Genomic DNA, 19,449 nt, shown 5'->3' with positions numbered 1-19,449 from the left:
CTATAATAATGTGTACGTGGCCTTTTCCATTAACCATCTTCATAAGACATACATTTTTTAAAAAAAGTAGTATGAAATAGCATTGTTGTCGTACAGTCAAATCCATCTGTTCCTCAGACTCCTTTCCAACGTCACAATGGTTGCTTAAACAGCGATAATTGCCTTCTTTATGCTGCAAAACATTAACGCTTGTATCATTGAAGTGATGTAGTTTTATGCTTTTGTTTCATTATAATTACAAATTGCCAAAAAAAAAAAAAAAAAAAAAAAAAAAAAAAAAAAAAACACGAAGAAATTCCAAAATTAATAAGTAATACAGTCTTTGTTGAGCGAACAAGGGACTCAACTGTGGTAAGAGTGAATTGCACTGTGTACGGTACTGACTGAATTCTGATATCTTGTATTTAGTAAAATAAAATAATCTTGGACTGAGACCAAAGACCGGGTTTAAGTCAAGGAACCGAGACCAAAGCCGAGACCGGGTTTCATTCAGTATATATCGCATTATACTATCAGTAATTAATCTCTCTCTTTATCTCCCATCTCTCTCTTCCTCTCTCTCTCTCTCTCTCTCTCTCTCTCTCTCTCTCTATATATATATATATATATATATATATATATATATATATATATATATTAATCGTGTGGATGTTTAAATTCACACGCATTGTACTCGAGATCACTCAATGATGTTCCGAAAAATATGAATTTCCAATGTTATATTTACCTTTGATAATTTTACCAACTGAAATGGTTGCCATTCCCTCGTGAGTGGTTACGCTGTGCGTATGGATTTTGTTTTATATGGCATGACCATCCTAACGGCTAGATACAGGAACCATACATTTCCCCGTGCTTTTATTATGTAATGCTAATGTTTATAGTAATTTACCGGATTAGGCTAGGAATAGCCAACATACATTTTCCCGTGCTTTTATTATGCAATGCTAATGTGTATGGTAATTTACCGGACTTCGCATTGGCAGAGCAGATGCTGAATTAAAGTGTGGAAATTGTCTGACCGCTAGTTGCTTCCTTTCCTGACTACTGTCGACACACACAATGATATGCTTATTTCATTATTTTATCATGTTAGTATGTACCTTTTTAGTGATCACCTCTGTAGTGAATTTGAAGTGGAAAATAAATCACAGTGAGTCAACAATACAAATATTGCTTGCTTAAAGCAAACTCTTCGAAAATGTGTTATGGAAAGCTTACTCTGTGTTAATATAATGACAGTTCTAAAATAAATCTGAAGAATATGCAAAGCCACCTGGTAAAACCTGGCATATTGCTATATAGTGCTATATATTGTACATATGCCTCACAAGAAGTGAAATAATGCTGTATTATTCCTTTGGAAATATTTCTTACGTCACGATATGGTGATAATAATCCATCCGGGTTATGACATCCCATTTGTGCGATTGAACACAACCACTTCAAAGCTGTTTACATTATGTGTCCTGTACAGGGCCACAAGAGGAGTTTGACATGTTTTCTAGATAGGGATTATTTTTCAAAGATTCAGTTAGATTAACTCGTGTAGTGTAAAAATCATGTTTTTCATCCCGCGGCCATAGAACAAGAAGCATTTCACATTAATTTATGAGATTTTGCTCATTTACTTACATGCATACAGAGCTTATGAATGTGTAGATTACATTTCATACATTAAATTACTTTAACAGTGAGTTAATTTGATGTATATTAGACAATAAAAATATCAAAATACGTGTGGAAATCTTAACGACTCTTTTCTATAGAAAGTGAGAATAATGTACAATCACCTAACACCATATAGAGAGTTCGAATAACAGGACTTAACTTAATTAGCAAATATTAATGCTCCAATAAGATATATGTGTGTATTAAGTGACTCGGGTTAGTGATATGGTCCTCTATATAGGCTATATGACATTGATTGCTACAAAACATATCTATCTGTAATACAGTGCTGATAGTAAACTCCATTAAGTATGCACTTTAATGATACCCACACATTTCCTTTTTGATTTCTATTAAGCCATGCCATTACTAAAATGCACAAATTGCACTTCATAGAATAGAAATTTGATATCGATTTTGCGTATTTAATTATGATTATCCATGTGTTAAAAAACTTCGCAAAATCAATAATTTGTAATGAATACGTTTCTGCAGAACATATATCAGAATTATTTATTGTCCTCAATGGCCGGCTGTTAATGGAAACGTCCTTTATGACATCGATTTGTCACTCAAAGCTTTTACAAGTAGGTTATAAAATCGAGTAAACAATATAAAATACCTACTGCTTTAAGCTAACTCATCGAACATACATTATGGAAAGCAAACATATGTAACTTGAAGGGGTATTATTATCATGACAGTTGTAAAATACATCTGAAGATATTCAAGGTCACTAAGTAAAACGAGCAGCTCCTCTTTTCACAAAGACATTACTTCAGCAATTAAGGAGCCTATTATGATGACAGGAACTTAATGTGCACATCTGGTATCCAAGTTGTTATATGAACACATCAGTTCCTACTATATATATATATATATATATATATATATATATATATATATATATATATGGTAAAATTGCACAAAATATCCATGGAAAAGATAATAAGTAGAAGAAAAAGAATATATCCAACGATGACTAAGTACACATGATCTACATTTAATTACACTACTGTTATTAGTTAAAATAAATGCACTGCAGTAAAACATTTGTTCCGTATATGTGGATGTTAGGTGCTGAGTTTGTAAGAAGTCAAAGGAGAAATGAATATTGAGTATGATGTTTGGATAAGCCAACGGAAAAGTAGTTATGATAACATGGACGTGGCTTTTTCCATTAACCATCTTCATAAGGCATACTAATTTTTTCAAAGTATACCATTGTTGTCGTACAGTCAAATCCACCTGTTCCTCAAATTCCTTTCTTACGTTTCTGCGGTTGCTTAAACAGTTATATTTTTCTTCTTTACGCTGCAAAACATTTAGGATTGTATATATAGAGTCATATAGTTTTATGCCTTTGTGTTATTATAATTACAAATTGCAAATGAACAGGAATAAATTCCAAAATCAATACGTAATACATACAGTTGTTGTTGTGAATTTTTTTCCCTAAAGAAAGCAACCAAGGCACTCAGCCGTAGTAAGAAAGGATTGCACTATGTACGGTACTGACTGAATTCTGATATCCTATTTTTAGTCAAAATGAAAACAAATCTGGGACCGGGACTAAATACCGGTTTTAGTCGAGGAGCCGAGACCGAAGACCGAATTGATTAAATGTGGATGATGTGTACTTAGTCTTCGTTAGATCTCTCTCTCTCTCTCTCTCTCTCTCTCTCTCTCTCTCTCTCTCTCTCTATATATATATATATATATATATATATATATATATAATACATATCCCATAAGAAGTGAAGTAATGTGATATTGTCCCATTTGAAATACCTGGTTAGTCCCGATAGACTGATGATATTTAATTTAGGTTATAACATCCCATTGTGGGATTTGATCCAACCACTTCAGGGTTGCATAGATTATGTTTACTGGGAAGGACCACAAGCGAGTTTTGATATTTTTGATACATGATCATAGGATTTGTGTTTCCCAAAAAATCTTTATTCTAAGAACCTGAATATTCAGTTTGATTAAATTAAAATAATTATCATGTAGTGTTAACTTAATTCCATGAGTCTAGAACAAGAAAAATTCTACATCAAATGAAAATTCACTCATTTGTTGATTCATATTCATACATGAAAAGCGAAGATAACGAACAGCGATCAATCTCATGTAATGGTAGAATAGCATGACTTTATTGGCAGCGGTTGATGTTCCAATAATATATATGTGTGCATGAAGTGACTCGGGTTAGCGCTATAACCCTCTGTGTATACTATATGACATTAATTGTTCCTGGATTTCAATTATCTATTTAGATGTACCCCGAATCATGTTTACGGATTATTTGAAATCTGTCGCTACATAAAACATCTACTTGGAATTCACTGTTGATTAATTCTTTGGGGTTTAACGCCGTTTTGGCAATATTTCAGCCATTTTACGGAGAAATTCAATATTGATGAGAAACTCCATTAGGTATGCACTTTAATTATTCCCACATGTAATTTATTTTTTCTTGAAATTTTCAAAATTAACCCACGCCATTTCTAAAGTGCACAATTTGCATTTCATAAAACAGAACATTAATATTGGTCTTTCGTATTCAATTATGATTATTAATAATTATTGTTAATGGAATCGACCTTTATGGTACTAATATAGTCACTAGAAAAGTTTCTGCTGCAATAAATTAAAACTCTCTGAACATAAATTAAAAATAAACGTTAAAGCCTGAATATAATGCATTGGGATACAGGTAACGATTTGCAATGGCCTATAGTGAGACAATTGGAGGGGATTCTTACTGTAATGGTTAAAGAATAATGTTAACATAGGCCGCAGGTTCACATACTTTTTTCACTCGACAACCCCACCAGAAAATTTGACTGATGTATCTTGACAATGTACATACTACTCTGTGAAAATTGTTTTTCATTGAAGAGCATAGTTTTCAACAGTTATGTCCTAAACATAGCATTGTTTTAACAGCAGTGGGACTGGGTTCCGTTTGATTATATGGTAAATATTAGTGAATGACGTCACTCATTGTATAAATCGTCTTATAATATATATAATTTGATGCTGTAGATCTTGATATCAATACTATTATCAAAACGAAACAAAAATAATCTGAAAAACATCAATGTCCAAAAAAAATGACAGGGTAGTCGAGCTCGTTTTTCAAAAAATTATTTTCAATAAAGATGTCAAAATTTCATAAAAACCATAGCAGCAGCAGTTTTTATTTTACGAATAACGTTACGAATATTTGCGACGCCATTCAACGACGTTATTCAGTTGATTTTACTTGCACAACTTCAAAACAACTCAGAGCAGCTGTATTAACACCTTGCAGTGCCAATAAAACATGTGTGGACAAACTTTCATTTATTTCCAAATAGCAATAGAATTGCTCGCTAAAATGTTGAAGATGTATACATGTACATTTATTGCACTATATTTTAATTATGTTGCGCGACTCATCAATTGAAATTATTCATTTGCGATCGCATGATCGCAGAAACAATGGCTGAAATAATCTAATAGAAATTATTTTATGCTTGAATCCCATAAATGTTAATTTTCTAAGTCTATATAGTCCAGCCATGTCTTGATGTTATAACCAGAAGATAAGTAAAGTTGTTTCTATTTCACAATGTATTTATGTCTATTTGAATATCTTACCACCACCAATTTTCAAAAAGCATAGACATGCTCACTTTCCCAAGTCATCTAACCCACCCAAAGCATTCTCTAGTTTTAAAACTATAATCATATTTAGTTTGTATTGCAGGTTCACTTGAAATTTTTGCTACTTTTCTTTCTAATTTTCATAATCTTCCACAAATGTTCATCCTCTGTTCCCTTAGAGTATTGTGGTTGGTAGTTGGAAGCTTCACCTCTATTAGAAAATTGTTTACTTCCTGCAACCCAATACAGGCATTCAGTCTAGATAAATATTTCAAAACATGATCACCCCCCTCCCCCTGGCTCTTGCATTTCTAAAAATAGTCATCAAAACACGTCGAGTTTTTCAATAAAACTTCAATATATAGGGAACATTGTCAAATTTTTCTCCAGGGGGCCCTGAAAGTGCTTTTAAGACATCTTGATCATTGCAAGCTGTCTTGCTTCCCCAAACTGTATGTTGTTAGACTTTATAAAATGATAGGATGAAACGTAGTACTTAGCCGAAATTTCTTACGTCACGATAGGGTGACCTTAACAAAATTGAACGAAACCGGATCTACCTCAATGTTATATTGTACCTGTTGTTGATAATTTAAATGATAACATTGAAGTAATGCGTTCTTTTTTCAGTCACATTTAGGTATGTACTTACCAAAACATTGAGCCGTAAAATTTGCGTATCCGAGAACGGTGACGTAAGCTAACCCGTGATCTACGTTAATTCAAGACAGAAAACATATATTTGACCATGCTAGCATATAATCTGCGGAAAAACAGAATAAATGGTCGAATATAGTAGGATTACCCAAGCGTATTTCCAATGGATTTTTTTTCCATATGATACTGTACAGATTCATCAAAATACGGTCGTCGTTAATAACAAACAAACAAACAAAAACAATCAACATGCAAAACGAAATCAAATATTTTTCTATATTCAGAGAAACGAGTATGTTATAGGTTTTTACGGAAGCATGTTACTACCAAATGAAAAATAAGTTTGCTATGTCGTAAATAGTTCTAATATATTAAGTCGTATGTACGACATTCCAAATCGTACTGACTAGATACTAAGTCAAACGTGTGCATAATATATTAAGTATAGTACGTAGTACAACCCACGAAATACGTGTAGAAAGCCAAGTGACCTTGTCATATTTCCAAAAGAATGTCTCTTTCTGTACATAATATGACTTGTACATGATTCACTGAAAATTTCAGTTTTTCTTGATTTTTTTTATTTTATAGAACCAGTGGGCCTTGATAACTGGTGGATTATGAGCACTGTTCCCCAATTGTGCAGTGATCTGTACCTTTTAATTTAACGATTTACACTGAGAAGAAAATAATTTTAGATTGTTGGTACGTGTGCTTTTTTAATTAATAATAAAAATGTGCTATAATTTTCTGTTAAATTCTAGTGTGTTATGTTTCCTACTGGTATTGTTTGTAAATATAGAAACATAGGCCTGTCCATTTGTTTGCATAAGGTTTTTCTCTAGTCAAATTATTTTCCTCAAATTTCAAACGAAACCACACAATGCCTCTCTCACTTCTCAGTCTGGGCAAATCAAATTAAAGCGATATCTTAAAATTCAAGGCAGAATAAAATGAAAACACTGTTCTACATAATTCGTTATGAGGTACGTTCATGAATTTATTGAATTTTCATATGCATAAAGCAAAAGAGGAAACTGAAATTCGTATGCACATCTTGCTTTACCAAATAGCGATATATTTCAAATGGAGATATCCCTCAAAAATGCGTCACAATTAATAGCCATTTGAAAAATATGTCATCCATAAGTCGAACCTCGCATACTTTAGGTGGAAAATAGTTAAAATATCCGGAAGTACCAATAAGTATCAGTAAGTGACAATAGGACAATGGAATAACAATCACAAGTTTGGACTTTACTCTTTGTTGTTGCTTTATTTCTGTTCGTTTGAAGCCGTTTGATTTCGTCACACCCCTTTTCAACGTTTCCTAATCATCATTTTAGTACGAGATACTTCGACTCCATATAATATGGGTGGATCCCACGGTTGCTCCCATGCGGTTGAGTTGTATGGCCCGTTCAGATAGGCGTCATGGCAGCTGTTATACCACCACCCTCCTCCGGCTCCGTAATCCCTAGCACACCTGTCGAGTTCGATTGTAGAAAAAGGCATGCCAACTACATCGTCAAAACTGCTTCCAGTATCAACCAGTCTATCTCCTTTAATGAGAAATAAATGTACATCACATTTTGATCCAATACAAAATCAACATTACATGTCTCTAGTTTAGCTTCCCAGCGCTGGTGTTTCACTACCATAAAGAAGTGTCATAAATAATTTGCACGTGTGAACGCACGTCAATATGGTGTAGGCAATGTTACTGCAATACATGACTTTTGTTTATCAGGCATGAAGTATGTTGCAACTAGTGACTAACAGGCACTGCCCTTCTCTCGATTGTAGAGCAATATTACTGGTAGGCAGAAAAGGGGATCACAGGATAGCAGACCTTTCCCGTAGTACAGATTGTGCAGCGAAATTTATTCAATGTGATCAAAAAAGGGCGAGTTGAATCGAGAGGTTGAATCGGACCAAGAGACAAAATATGTTTAAACTAAACCTGAAGGCAAATATCACCTATCCCATTGGAAGCTGATTTTAAAGTGAAAAAAAAACCCGGTTTATGTTCATGGCTCCGTTTGACTGATCGATATATAGGCCCCGCGGTGGCTTTGATCAGTCGACAGGGAATGTTTTCTCTTCCTAGATACCTTATCCCACTTCTGGTTTATCCAAGGGCCCGTGTTTACCCAAAACCTATATTTGCTATTGCTTATAGGAGTTATGAGATTGATACTGTTCGCTATATTCACCGTTCATCCAAGTACATTCAAAATAAAAGACACCAGAGAGTCTACATATAGAATGGTGTCGTAATACTGTTTGCGAAAATTAAACTGAATGCATAGCAAGACTCCCAGTTGATGGTTTGCTGAGAAATAGGCGATAGGCATCAAACTCGTTCGAGATAGAAAATCGGTCGTATTCCTGATATAGTGTGGAGCCGTTCGTTAAAGTGATTGAGAAATGGATGCGCGTGTCGTTGTTTTTAGTCAATTGGTGGATGATATCATTACCTTCAAATGGTGATAAAGAATGCCACTATACATTTAGAAGAAATACAAAGGAAATATTTAACTGTTACTCACAAGATATTTAACAGACAAATCACAACAGTTTCTATCTAGAAAAAAAATGATAAATACCAGGAGCACTATAAATAGATGGACGTAATATTCGTGTATGTATAAACAAAAACGAAATTATTTTATAACTCGCAAAAAGCTTACCTATCCAATATTCATTACAAACGGAACCAAATCCCTCTTTATATTCTGTCCAATTTCTTTTGAAGTTCACCGATCCATCATGACGCGATTGTATTACCTAAAATATGTACATGCACAATTTAAGACACTTATTATTCCGGGTTTGAAATATTGTTATATCAGACATATCTAACGTCAGATTTGTGCACACACGGTGATAATCATGGACATTGCAAATACTCTTTTCACAAAAATCGAAAACGAGGCTAAGGTTGGAAAACAAAGTGAAAACATTCTTGTTTGGATGTATGTCATCCAATGCTAAACGAGAGTTGTATCAAAGCCAAAATGGGATATACACAGGGGAAAGCAAACTGGTACACACAAAACAATGTAGACAGACTTGGAGCTTCTTAGATTTATTGGCGCTAATGAACAAAGCTGCTCATAATTAGTGCAAGGAGAAAAAACATAATCCGAAGTGAACCTTGGGACCAGATGTAAGCCCGGGAAAATATTAAATAATATATATTCATATTTGTAATATCAATTGAATGAATGCAATCTCCAGGTGAGCTCTACTGGCAAGCTGAATCTCCGCCCATTCGGAAATGGCAGCCGTGATGAAGGAATGGCTCTCCATAATAGGTTCTTGTCTGAAAAATACAAAAACAAAGGCAAAACACCGACAAAAAGAACGATATGTACAGTTTCAGTTTACGGAGAGGGCTGGGTGGGTGGATTTCCATGTGCGAACTGCTGGGGAATCTTGGACGGTGGTCATGACGTAATGTATGACATCACTAATACCCAAAAAGAGAATAGTTGACAGCAGGAAATTACCCCGATGATGCAGATTAATGAATACTATTGATATTTAGCTTAGATAAACTGATGCAACTTCCACGAGTTAAATACTATTATCAAAGACAAAATATGGTGTACACAGGGAAAGCAAACTGGTACACACAAGACAAAATAGACAGACTTGTACGCTATTAGATTTAATGGCGCTAATGACCACGACTGTTCATAGCTAGTGCAAGGAGAAAAACCATAACCCGAAGTGAACCATGGGACCAGATATACACCCGTGAAAATATTAGATAATGTTTATCTATATTTGTAATATCAATTAAATGAATGAAAAGTCCAGGTGAGCTCTACTTGAAAGCTGAATATCTGCCACTAGGCTATGCAGCAACTGGATAGACTGCGCCACCAGTAGAGCTGACCCTCCCCAAGTAGTGGTAGTCATAGACAAAAGATAAACCCTCATAATAGGTTGGAACTATCATCTCCAAACACACACACAGAATAATTGTAAAACTGCAGAAAGCTCATCTTTCTGTGATCATCCCATCTAAACTGGCAGTAACAAACTACAGAGCAATTGCCGCACGTGGATGATCCAAGCAAAACATGATCAGTGAACACCAAAACAATAAGTATGAGCTGATTGCATACACCGTGTAAATACAAGAGGAGCCAGCAACGATTTGTATAAATGGGTATCCCTAATCAAAGTGATCACGTCGTCATATACAAAATTAATGCGCAATATGCTACAAAGGGAGCCAGCAACACTTTTGCTTAAATGGGCATCCCTAAACAAGACATGATTACATTGTAATCAGTTAACACTAAAGCCAATTTAATATGCAATATATATACAAACAGGGAGCAAACAACAATTTTGATTAAATGGGCATCCCTTGACAAACTGTGTGGCCGTCCTTGATACACTGTTTTTGACTACGGATAACACCGTTTACCTGATCAAGATATAGGGCTCACGGCGGTTATGACCGGTCGACAGCGAACACTTACTCCTCATGGGCACCTGGTCCCACATCGGGTAAATCCAGGGACCTGTGTCTGTCCAACTCTTTATTTAGTATTTCTTATAGTAGTAAAGAGATTGATCATGTTCGTTATCTTCACCTTTCATTACAATGTATTTAATGTACAAAAATGTAATAAGAACTAGTCTTATCTAATTCGTGATAGATAGATAAATAGACTAATTATATAGAGAGAGGGGGGTAAGTAACCATTGTGATGTAAAACTTATACGGTACCAATTTTGATGCACCAGATGCACATTTGGACAAATAATGTATCTTCAGTGATGATCAACCGAAATGATTGAAATACGAAGTAACAATGAAGTTTTAGAACTATTATAAGGAAAACCTGTGTGCCAAATAAGCGGAGTCAAATTCGTCTAAGGATAAGAGCTATTATATGAGATTATGCAGAAACTATACACATAAGTAGTCACTTACTGTCCATCCACCACCGGAAGTATCCATGTCACAATAGACCTGGACTGGGGAGTTGTTCCCAAAAGGGTATATGATGTACCTATCGGAAGTGGCCATATTTTCTTGGTAGTAATCGAAACAGTCAACACTCTTCGTGTCAGTCTGTCTTTGAACTGAAAGTTTGAAGCAGAGAAATAAGCATATTGTAAAACCTATATGGTACCAATTTTGATGCACCAGATGCGCATTTCGACAAATAATGTCTCTTCAGTGATGCTCAACCGAAATGTTTGAAATCCGAAATAACTATGAAGTTTTAGATCTAAATATAGCCAAAAACAGCGTGTCAAACAAGTGGAGCCAAATTCGTCCAAGGATAAGAGTTATGCATGAGGGAGATAATCCTTAATTTTGAAATGAATTTCTAAATTTTATAACAGCAATTAAATATACATCCGTATTTTCAAGCTAGTAACGAAGTACTTAGCTACTGGGCTGTAGAGACCCTCGGGGACTAACAGTCCACCAGTAGAGGCCTCGACCCAGGGGTCATAATGTAAAACTTATACGGTACCAATTTTGATGCACCAGATGCGCATTTCGACAAATAATGTATATATATATATATATATATATATATATATATATATATATAGCATTCACACACATATATCACTTTCCTCTGAGCATGAAAACCATGGCACGAGCAGGGTTTAAACTCATTTTCTCCCGGTCACGGTGCTGTTCGAATTTCTCTGATATGTGCCAACATACGCCTATGTATGTAGTTTTATTTTTTTCGTTACAAATAAATTGTATTATTAAACGATAAATGTCATAACCTATCTTTGCAGATAATTCCATTGCAACTTATAACTGTACTTAAATTCTCATTTCATGGATAAGAGTTTCTTGCTTCAGATGACTTTTACAAAATAGATTTGGAGGATATTGCAAACCCATAACTGTTTTTAAGATTAAGGATATATGATATTACTTCATCTGTATAATGCTTCACTTGTAAAACCGGAAAACGAAAATTTTCCAAGATAAATTGAAATTAAAATTCAGCGAGAGGTATTTGTCCTCGCAGCATGGTTATACAAGATACATTCAACTGTAATGGTACAACCTTCCAGGTTTGATTTTTGAAGGAAAAAAATGATATAGAGAAAAAATGAACTAACCGTTCTTGTCAGATGTATAATACTGCCAGTCTCCTTGTGATTGCGTCACATCACAGAATCTACATTCCGAGTACAGACGACACGATTTTGTTAGGGAGTTATATCCGTAACATCGACAATGATCACTAGCGCAAAAACCAGCGCATGTAATTAACGAAGCAGCATAATACGTCCCTAGACAATTTAAGTCCAGCTTGTCGTAAGATTCAGGAAATGCCATGTAATAACTGTCAACAAATACGGCATACGCAATAGAACACGACATAAGTACTCCGAAGAGATGGAAAGGAACACACCTATCAAAATGGTGCATCGTTGTCTCCAATTCAGCTCCAGCACACTTTTTGCAATTATTGTGAGAAAGGAAATTTTTTTTATGAAAGTTATATTAATATTTTCTGGAAATGTAGAGTAATCGTCAAATTATAATGACTTATTTAACAGAATGGTATACCCAATATGATGTGTACCACGTTGTCCGATACTATTAAATCACTGTATGGTGTAACTATTATAACCTAAATTGTATCTGTACGCAAGCGCTGTGAAATTACAAGGTTTAAAATTTACTTCCCCACATCAATATTCAGATTTTATTTGACGTCAATACTTTTTTGAGGATCTAATAATGTCATCGGTAACAGCCAAAAATCTTTTTTCAATATTGTTCTCGTACAGAAATCAATTTGTCAAATATTTCTGATATGTCTCTCGTCTTTAAAAATATAATGCTACCTAAATTACAGTGCACTATCTTCGCGTGAACTATCGTTGTTTTGGGCAAATGTTGTTTATTGGCATTTATTAGATTAGGATTTACAAACCCCTTGATTGCAACCTAAACAATGGATTCTGGATGCATTTTAAGAGTATGCAAAATTAAAAGTGTTCATACATTAAAAACTCACAATAAAGAAACGAGAAAGAAGGACGGTAAGCAATACTCTGTCGATATATCTTTATACAAACGTCTGTTTTATAGCAGGGTTAAAAGACAAAGGACAGTCATATGATGAAAGCCTTTTAAATCACTAAACTGTGTACTTGACAATCTAACAATATTAATACATGTAGCATCCTAAAGGTTTATCTATTATATACAACCTATTCAAATAACTTCCTTTTTAAGAAAAAAATTCAACATAGCTTTTTATCATAGCTAAATTCAATTTTATATTGTATCCATTTGATAAAGTCAGCTTATAGCTATTCAACACTTGAGTTATTTTCTGACATCTACAACAATATATAATGTCTAAGTTGGTAATTCAAAATGTTGATTTCATTATGAGAGCATCCAGGAATATATTCCTTTTTTGCTAGTTACTACATACATGTTTTATAAATATCTTAACTAGTTCACGTTCATGCATGTATAATAGATGTCCAACATTTGCTCTTTGTTGAGTAAAGAAAGTACACAAATCTATGTCTGATTTGTGGATAATTTTTGAAAACGGTGTTGGTAGTCAATATCCTATAATTATCAGGATATTGAAAACATTGTATGCTCCTTTCTTTTACTGATAAGAGTACATTAGTACTAATGTTTTACCGTTCATCTTGGATATTTGAAACAGTTTATGTCATTTTTATATTCCTGCAGGTTTTACTCCATTATTAGTAGAAGTATTATAAACTTTTCTATTTGCATTTTCGTCTAAAATCAAAGGAAATAAGTGTGTTCGAAAAAAAAGTTTTCGGTTGATTTATTTACTTGATCCAGCGTGGTACATTCATTCCTACTCGCTCGTTCACATGCTTATTTTAGAATATCGTCCAATCAAAGTAATCGTTATAATAACGAAACTCTTCTATTTTCAAAGGTAGCATTAACTTAGCTTTGTCATCGTTGTATACCGAAATCGGGCTGAAAGCATCTTGTTGATTGGACAAATTCGCTCAGGGTGTACTATGAACGCCCAATCAAATTGCTTCATTATTTATTCATGAGAACGAGTAAGTAGGGATGGACCCACGAGAGATGGAGATAGGAACGAAGCGTAATCAACAGTGGGTTTCCGACGATGGCTTTGGTTACACTTAAACATTCTAAAATGTTGCTTTCCATTTTGTTATATATCGATGTAAACTTGTCGCATTTCATATTGTTCCCTATTTGACTACCGGTAAGGGTGAATTAAGAAAGTTAATATTATTTCACTCCATGCCTTCAAAATATTCTTTCATTATTAAACGTTATTATTAATTGTGTTACGCTCTGTCGAGAATATTTCACTCATTAATGTACCACACATTTTGACCTACATCTATGCTAAGCGCACATGACCGTAGCAGTGAGGGTTCTTTATCATACCAACGCCTGCCATGACACAGCACCTCCGTTTTTATGGTCATATCCGTACGACTCCTTATTTTCACTTCTAAATTGCTGCGCTTTGACGATGGAACAATCACTACCTTTTTAATGCCTTGAGGTTGATGAGGCCATGGCACGAGCGAAGTTCCCGGTTACGAAGTGAACGTTCTACCACTAAAGTACCGTGACCGGTCTTTTGTCTTTAAGTTTTTGTGATGATTTAAGTTTTTCTCATAGTATAAAACACCCTAAAACAACTGTGCTTGGATTATATTGTAACAATGTGGATAATAATTAACAAAATCATTCTAAGATTGATTTGCATCAAACCGGAATTAATTCTTAAATTCTCAACTTTATATAACGAGTAAAGTGGTTCTAAATAATTCATTAACACCAGTATTTACACCATGACTGCCATTTGGCAAAACCCTTAAGTTTTTTTTTCACCCAAGATATTGCCATAGTGGCTGATGAAAAATTTGAAAATTCTCAATACCAATGTTTTTATGTTTCCTCACTTTCATAATACTGTGTTAATACTTTTTCCTTAATTTCTGAAACAGGACTCGTTCATGAGAATTCCAATAGAATCTAATTTACTTGCTGAATAACATCTTTAGATAGATTGAGTAAACCACTAAATACATGTTTCAATTGAGATATAGCTGGTGACTTTATTACAGTGTTAAGACTAATTGAGGTAAGATCTCGTCTTTCCAAAACAAAGTTTTTTTTCCCCAGTGAAATCAGTTTAAACAAAATATAATAATCTAATATGGAAGTATATGCCCAGGACTTTTTAAGACTTACTAGTATTTTTCATTGTCAGATTTGTGATATTTTTAACGTCTTTTACTTCCCATTCATATAACTCGTGATTTAGAAAAGGTTACTGATAGTACTGATATTTGTTTGAATACATTTAATTCATGCAAAGTAGCCTCCAAACAGTGCTTGGTTCCATAAGAAAAGCGGTATCATCTGCAAATTGTGATATCACATGAGTAATCCCCCCCCCCCTATATGCAAAATGAAGATAACGAACAGTGATCAATCTCATAACTCATATAATCAATACAAAATAGATAGCTGGGCAAACACGGACCCCTGGACACACCAGAGGTGGGATCAGGTGCATAGGAGGAGTAAGCATCCAATGTTGACCGGTCACACCGGCCTATCTATTCCCTGGGTGTCTTATTACCTCTTAAATTGATGGCATTGGTATCTGCAGATAACAAATATAAATGGGAGAAATTGGGTTTCATTGTCTACTTTTTTCCATTCTTGAAACATTTGGACAAATTCCACCTTGGTTGATTTTTGTAATAATATTTCTATGAAATATTTAACGCAACTTATTTCATGACACTGTATCAAAGATTTTACAAAGTCCATAAGTAAATTTGATCCAGGGATATTTTTGATATCTGTATAATAGACAATGTCATATATTAATCAATTATTTTCTGTAATAGTTCGACCTGATATACAACTTGTTTGTTTTCCTGGCATAAGGACGGGTAAGCCGTATTCAGTTCTGTGTGCGATGCACCCCGAAACAATTTTGTAGATAGTGTTTAATAAATGTAATTGGTCACCAATCAGATACCCTTTGTTTTATTGGGGTTGGTATAATCGATATTATACTTTATCTCAGAGTGGCTGATAAATTGCTATTTCTACGAGCATAACCCAAAGAGCTGACAACAAAATGTCCAAAATTCTTCTCTTTTTAAACTGCGTAATATATCCATTACTTCCTGGATGTGTATTGTTATTAAGATCATTTTAATGAATAACATAGCCTATGCCTTTTTTATTCTACCGATATTTTTCTTGTGTTATGAAATACATTGTTACGTCCCCATTCTCTTCTAAAGTTTAACTTTGATAAAAAGTTTCATATATGCACTCTAACAATTCATATTGTTTACTTTTACTCTTTGCCCTCCTTCTGTTTTTATTCTTTGCATATTTCTTTCTGCTAAAGTTTTTTTTTTTCTAAGGTACAAAAGTTTTATGTTGTTTTATCATCTTCATCAATCCATTTAGTCCTTGACCTTATTTAATTATTGTGATTTCTAATTCTTTATTGTGTTCCTCAACGTGAGATGCATCTCCTTCACTTTCCTATTCCATACAACTTTGCATTTGTCCATGGATTTCTTATTCCTTGTCTAACACGAAGTTTAAACATTTTGTAACGTATTTCATAAAAAAAAAAAGTTCCATCAAGCGAAATGCAAAATTCCATTAAATTGGGAATATCTATATTCTCAACTGCTATTTAAAATTAACGATCCTTCATGTTGTAGTTCCTTTTTATTAGAGTACTCGTTATCTCGCTTGCGACACTATACGTGTTACACGTGTCACCATGCATGGGAGGGAGACATCACGATCAGCTCTCCTCCAATTAAATTCACAATATCATTCTAAAGGATAATATCCCACTTGGTTTATAACATCCCATTTGTGCGATTCGATCCAACCACTTCAGGATTGCATAAACTAAACGTGTCCTACACATGGTTACAAACGGGTTTTGATATTGTTTGTACAAATATATATATATATATATATATATATATATATATATATATATATATATATAGCATTTGTTGTGTGTGTAGTTAGTTTTTTAATCTTTAGTATTGAGTTGGGTTAAATTTGAAATATCCCGATGTAGTGTAAAGTTCATGTTCTTCATTCCACGGTCCTAGCATTTGAAAATCTATTCAAGAACGAAAATGACCGGGTTGTTTTAAAATATGGTATATATCATAGATACAGCAGTACAAAACACACTGGAAAATGACATATTGAATGTAGAATTCACTAAAAAAGCATATCTAATTTTAACATACCTCATGCATATGCATATCTTCAGTACATATATAACTTCTATAATATACAAGATCTGAATATGTTAATGATAAGCTTCAAACTTTTCAAATAATGTCCGATCACTTTCAAAAGACACATGCAAATATCCAATGCCTCCAACACAGCTGTACAATGTCTGAAGGAAGTCAAATAAATGCTGTAAATGGAGTTGATTACAAAAATAGACACTGTCTGCACATCTATTTTTTCACAATCTTCCCGATCACTTTCAGAGAAGCACATGCACGTCTTCAATGCACCCATAAAAACTGTACAAAATTGTATTGATTTATAGTATGAAATTGATCACTGTTCGTTATCTTCACCTTTCATTGACCATGCATATATTTCCAATACATTATCTTTCATACACCGGCTTATAATGACAGTAGGTTACTTGGGTGTATAGTAAACGCTTCAATGTCTATAAAAAGCTTTGAGTATTTTGAAAGATTTATTTCAAAGTGAAAATAATGCATAATCACCTAAGAACAGTTATAATATAGAGTGGTAGAATAGAAGGTATTAACTGAGCAACATTTGATGTTCCGGTAAGATATCTGTCTGTGCAAGGTGGTGTAGGTTAGCGTCATGGGTCTCTATAGAGGCTGTATGAAATTAGTCTTTCCTAGAGTTCAATTATCTATTTAGATACTCCCTGGATCATTTCTACGAATCATTTGGAAGCACTCGATAACTAACATATTCAATTGAGATTCAGTGTTGATTGACCATTCGGTAATATTTCAGCTATTTTACGGCGGAGTCCAGTATTGATGAGACACCCCATTGCGTATGCAATTTAATTATTCCTACATGTGTCATTTGCTTTAAATTAACACACGATATTTCTAAAGTACAGAGTTTGTATTAATATTGATGTTTTGCATTCAATTATGATTGCGCTTTTGTGTGCAAAAACTTAACAAAATCAATTATAAGAATTTGTAATCAACTGGAGTCTAGGAAGCAGATATCAGAATTTTCGTGTGTCATCATTGAAAAAAATCTTGCATTCAGAGTTCGAAGCTTTTCGTCAGGAATAAGTATTGTGAAATGATAAGTGATAAGTTCTCCTACACATTAACAATCTCCAAACATCAGAAACCTTGTCAGACATTCTGGAAGAACCCATGTACTGGGACACACATCTTTAAACGGAATACCTTGTATTAGATTTGATTTGCACTCAATTAGCAATGCATAATATCATTTATTCACTTACCTTAACAGTGTTAATGGCGGATCTAGGATATTTCTGACGGGTGCGGGGGGGGGGGGGTAGTGAACTGGGGGCGGTCTTGAGGGTCTACTGTAGAGCTAGGCTAGGTCGGAAGATATTTAGCTCTGATGAAATGAGACGTATGTATTTCAGTTGTTTTGGATATAAAGAAATATATTGGGATAACGATTCCTTGTATCGATTACTACACATTTAAAAACACGACATGCTGATACTATAATATTTCATCTGAATGCAAAATGATACGTTGGTATATGATGTCTACATTTACTTGACTGATACTTGAGGTAATAATTCTCTGTTGAAACTGAGCGTTCACAATTCTTTCGTGCATTCAACGGTTCTTAAAAATGTTATTTTCTAATCATATCTATATATTCAGTGTTGCTCATGATTCGGGGATTGTGTGAATATGCTTTCTGATATATGTGAAGATAACTAACAGATCTCTATCTCTGAACTCATATAAGGAATAAAAATAGAGAGGTAAGCAAACACGGACCTCTGGATATACCAGAAATTAGATCAGGTACCTGGAGGAAGTTTATATCACTTTTTGCCTAGTTACACTCGCCGTGAGCCCTATATCTTGATCAGGTAAACGGGGTAATTCGTAGTTAGGATTAATGTAGCCGGAACGGCCTACCAATTGGTATTGGAACCTTCAGATACTATTTGACAAAAAGGCAGATTGTGTTGGCAAACTAAATCGTTATAGCGACCATGGGATTTGCGAACTACTAAACAACAATGTTGAAACCCTTTTAATATCAACTTCTTTGTCAGTAGTCTGCCTAGTTTTGAAAACTGATCAAACGCAAAACAAGCTCCTGTGTATTGACTCAGTTGAGATATATAAACAACATATGCAGATGATGATGGA

The 19,449-nt window shown here is 34.2% G+C and overlaps 1 protein-coding gene across 1 annotated transcript; it reads right to left on the bottom strand.

Annotated features, from left to right (window-relative positions):
- Nucleotides 1–7,047: 7,047 nt before the first annotated feature.
- Nucleotides 7,048–12,424, bottom strand: LOC125663282 (techylectin-5B-like). Its single transcript, XM_048895583.1, has 4 exons — nt 12,112–12,424; nt 10,946–11,097; nt 8,679–8,775; nt 7,048–7,547 (listed from the first exon to the last, which is right to left on the bottom strand). The coding sequence occupies exons 1-4, from the start codon at nt 12,422–12,424 to the stop codon at nt 7,306–7,308; spliced, it is 804 nt and encodes a 267-aa protein (XP_048751540.1). The 3' UTR covers nt 7,048–7,305.
- Nucleotides 12,425–19,449: the final 7,025 nt, after the last annotated feature.

Source organism: Ostrea edulis, chromosome 8 (genome assembly GCF_947568905.1).
Source record: "Ostrea edulis chromosome 8, xbOstEdul1.1, whole genome shotgun sequence".
NCBI lineage: Eukaryota > Metazoa > Mollusca > Bivalvia > Ostreida > Ostreidae > Ostrea > Ostrea edulis.
The sequence above is the reverse complement of the archived record's forward strand: the minus strand, read 5'-3'. Positions and strand labels throughout refer to the sequence as shown.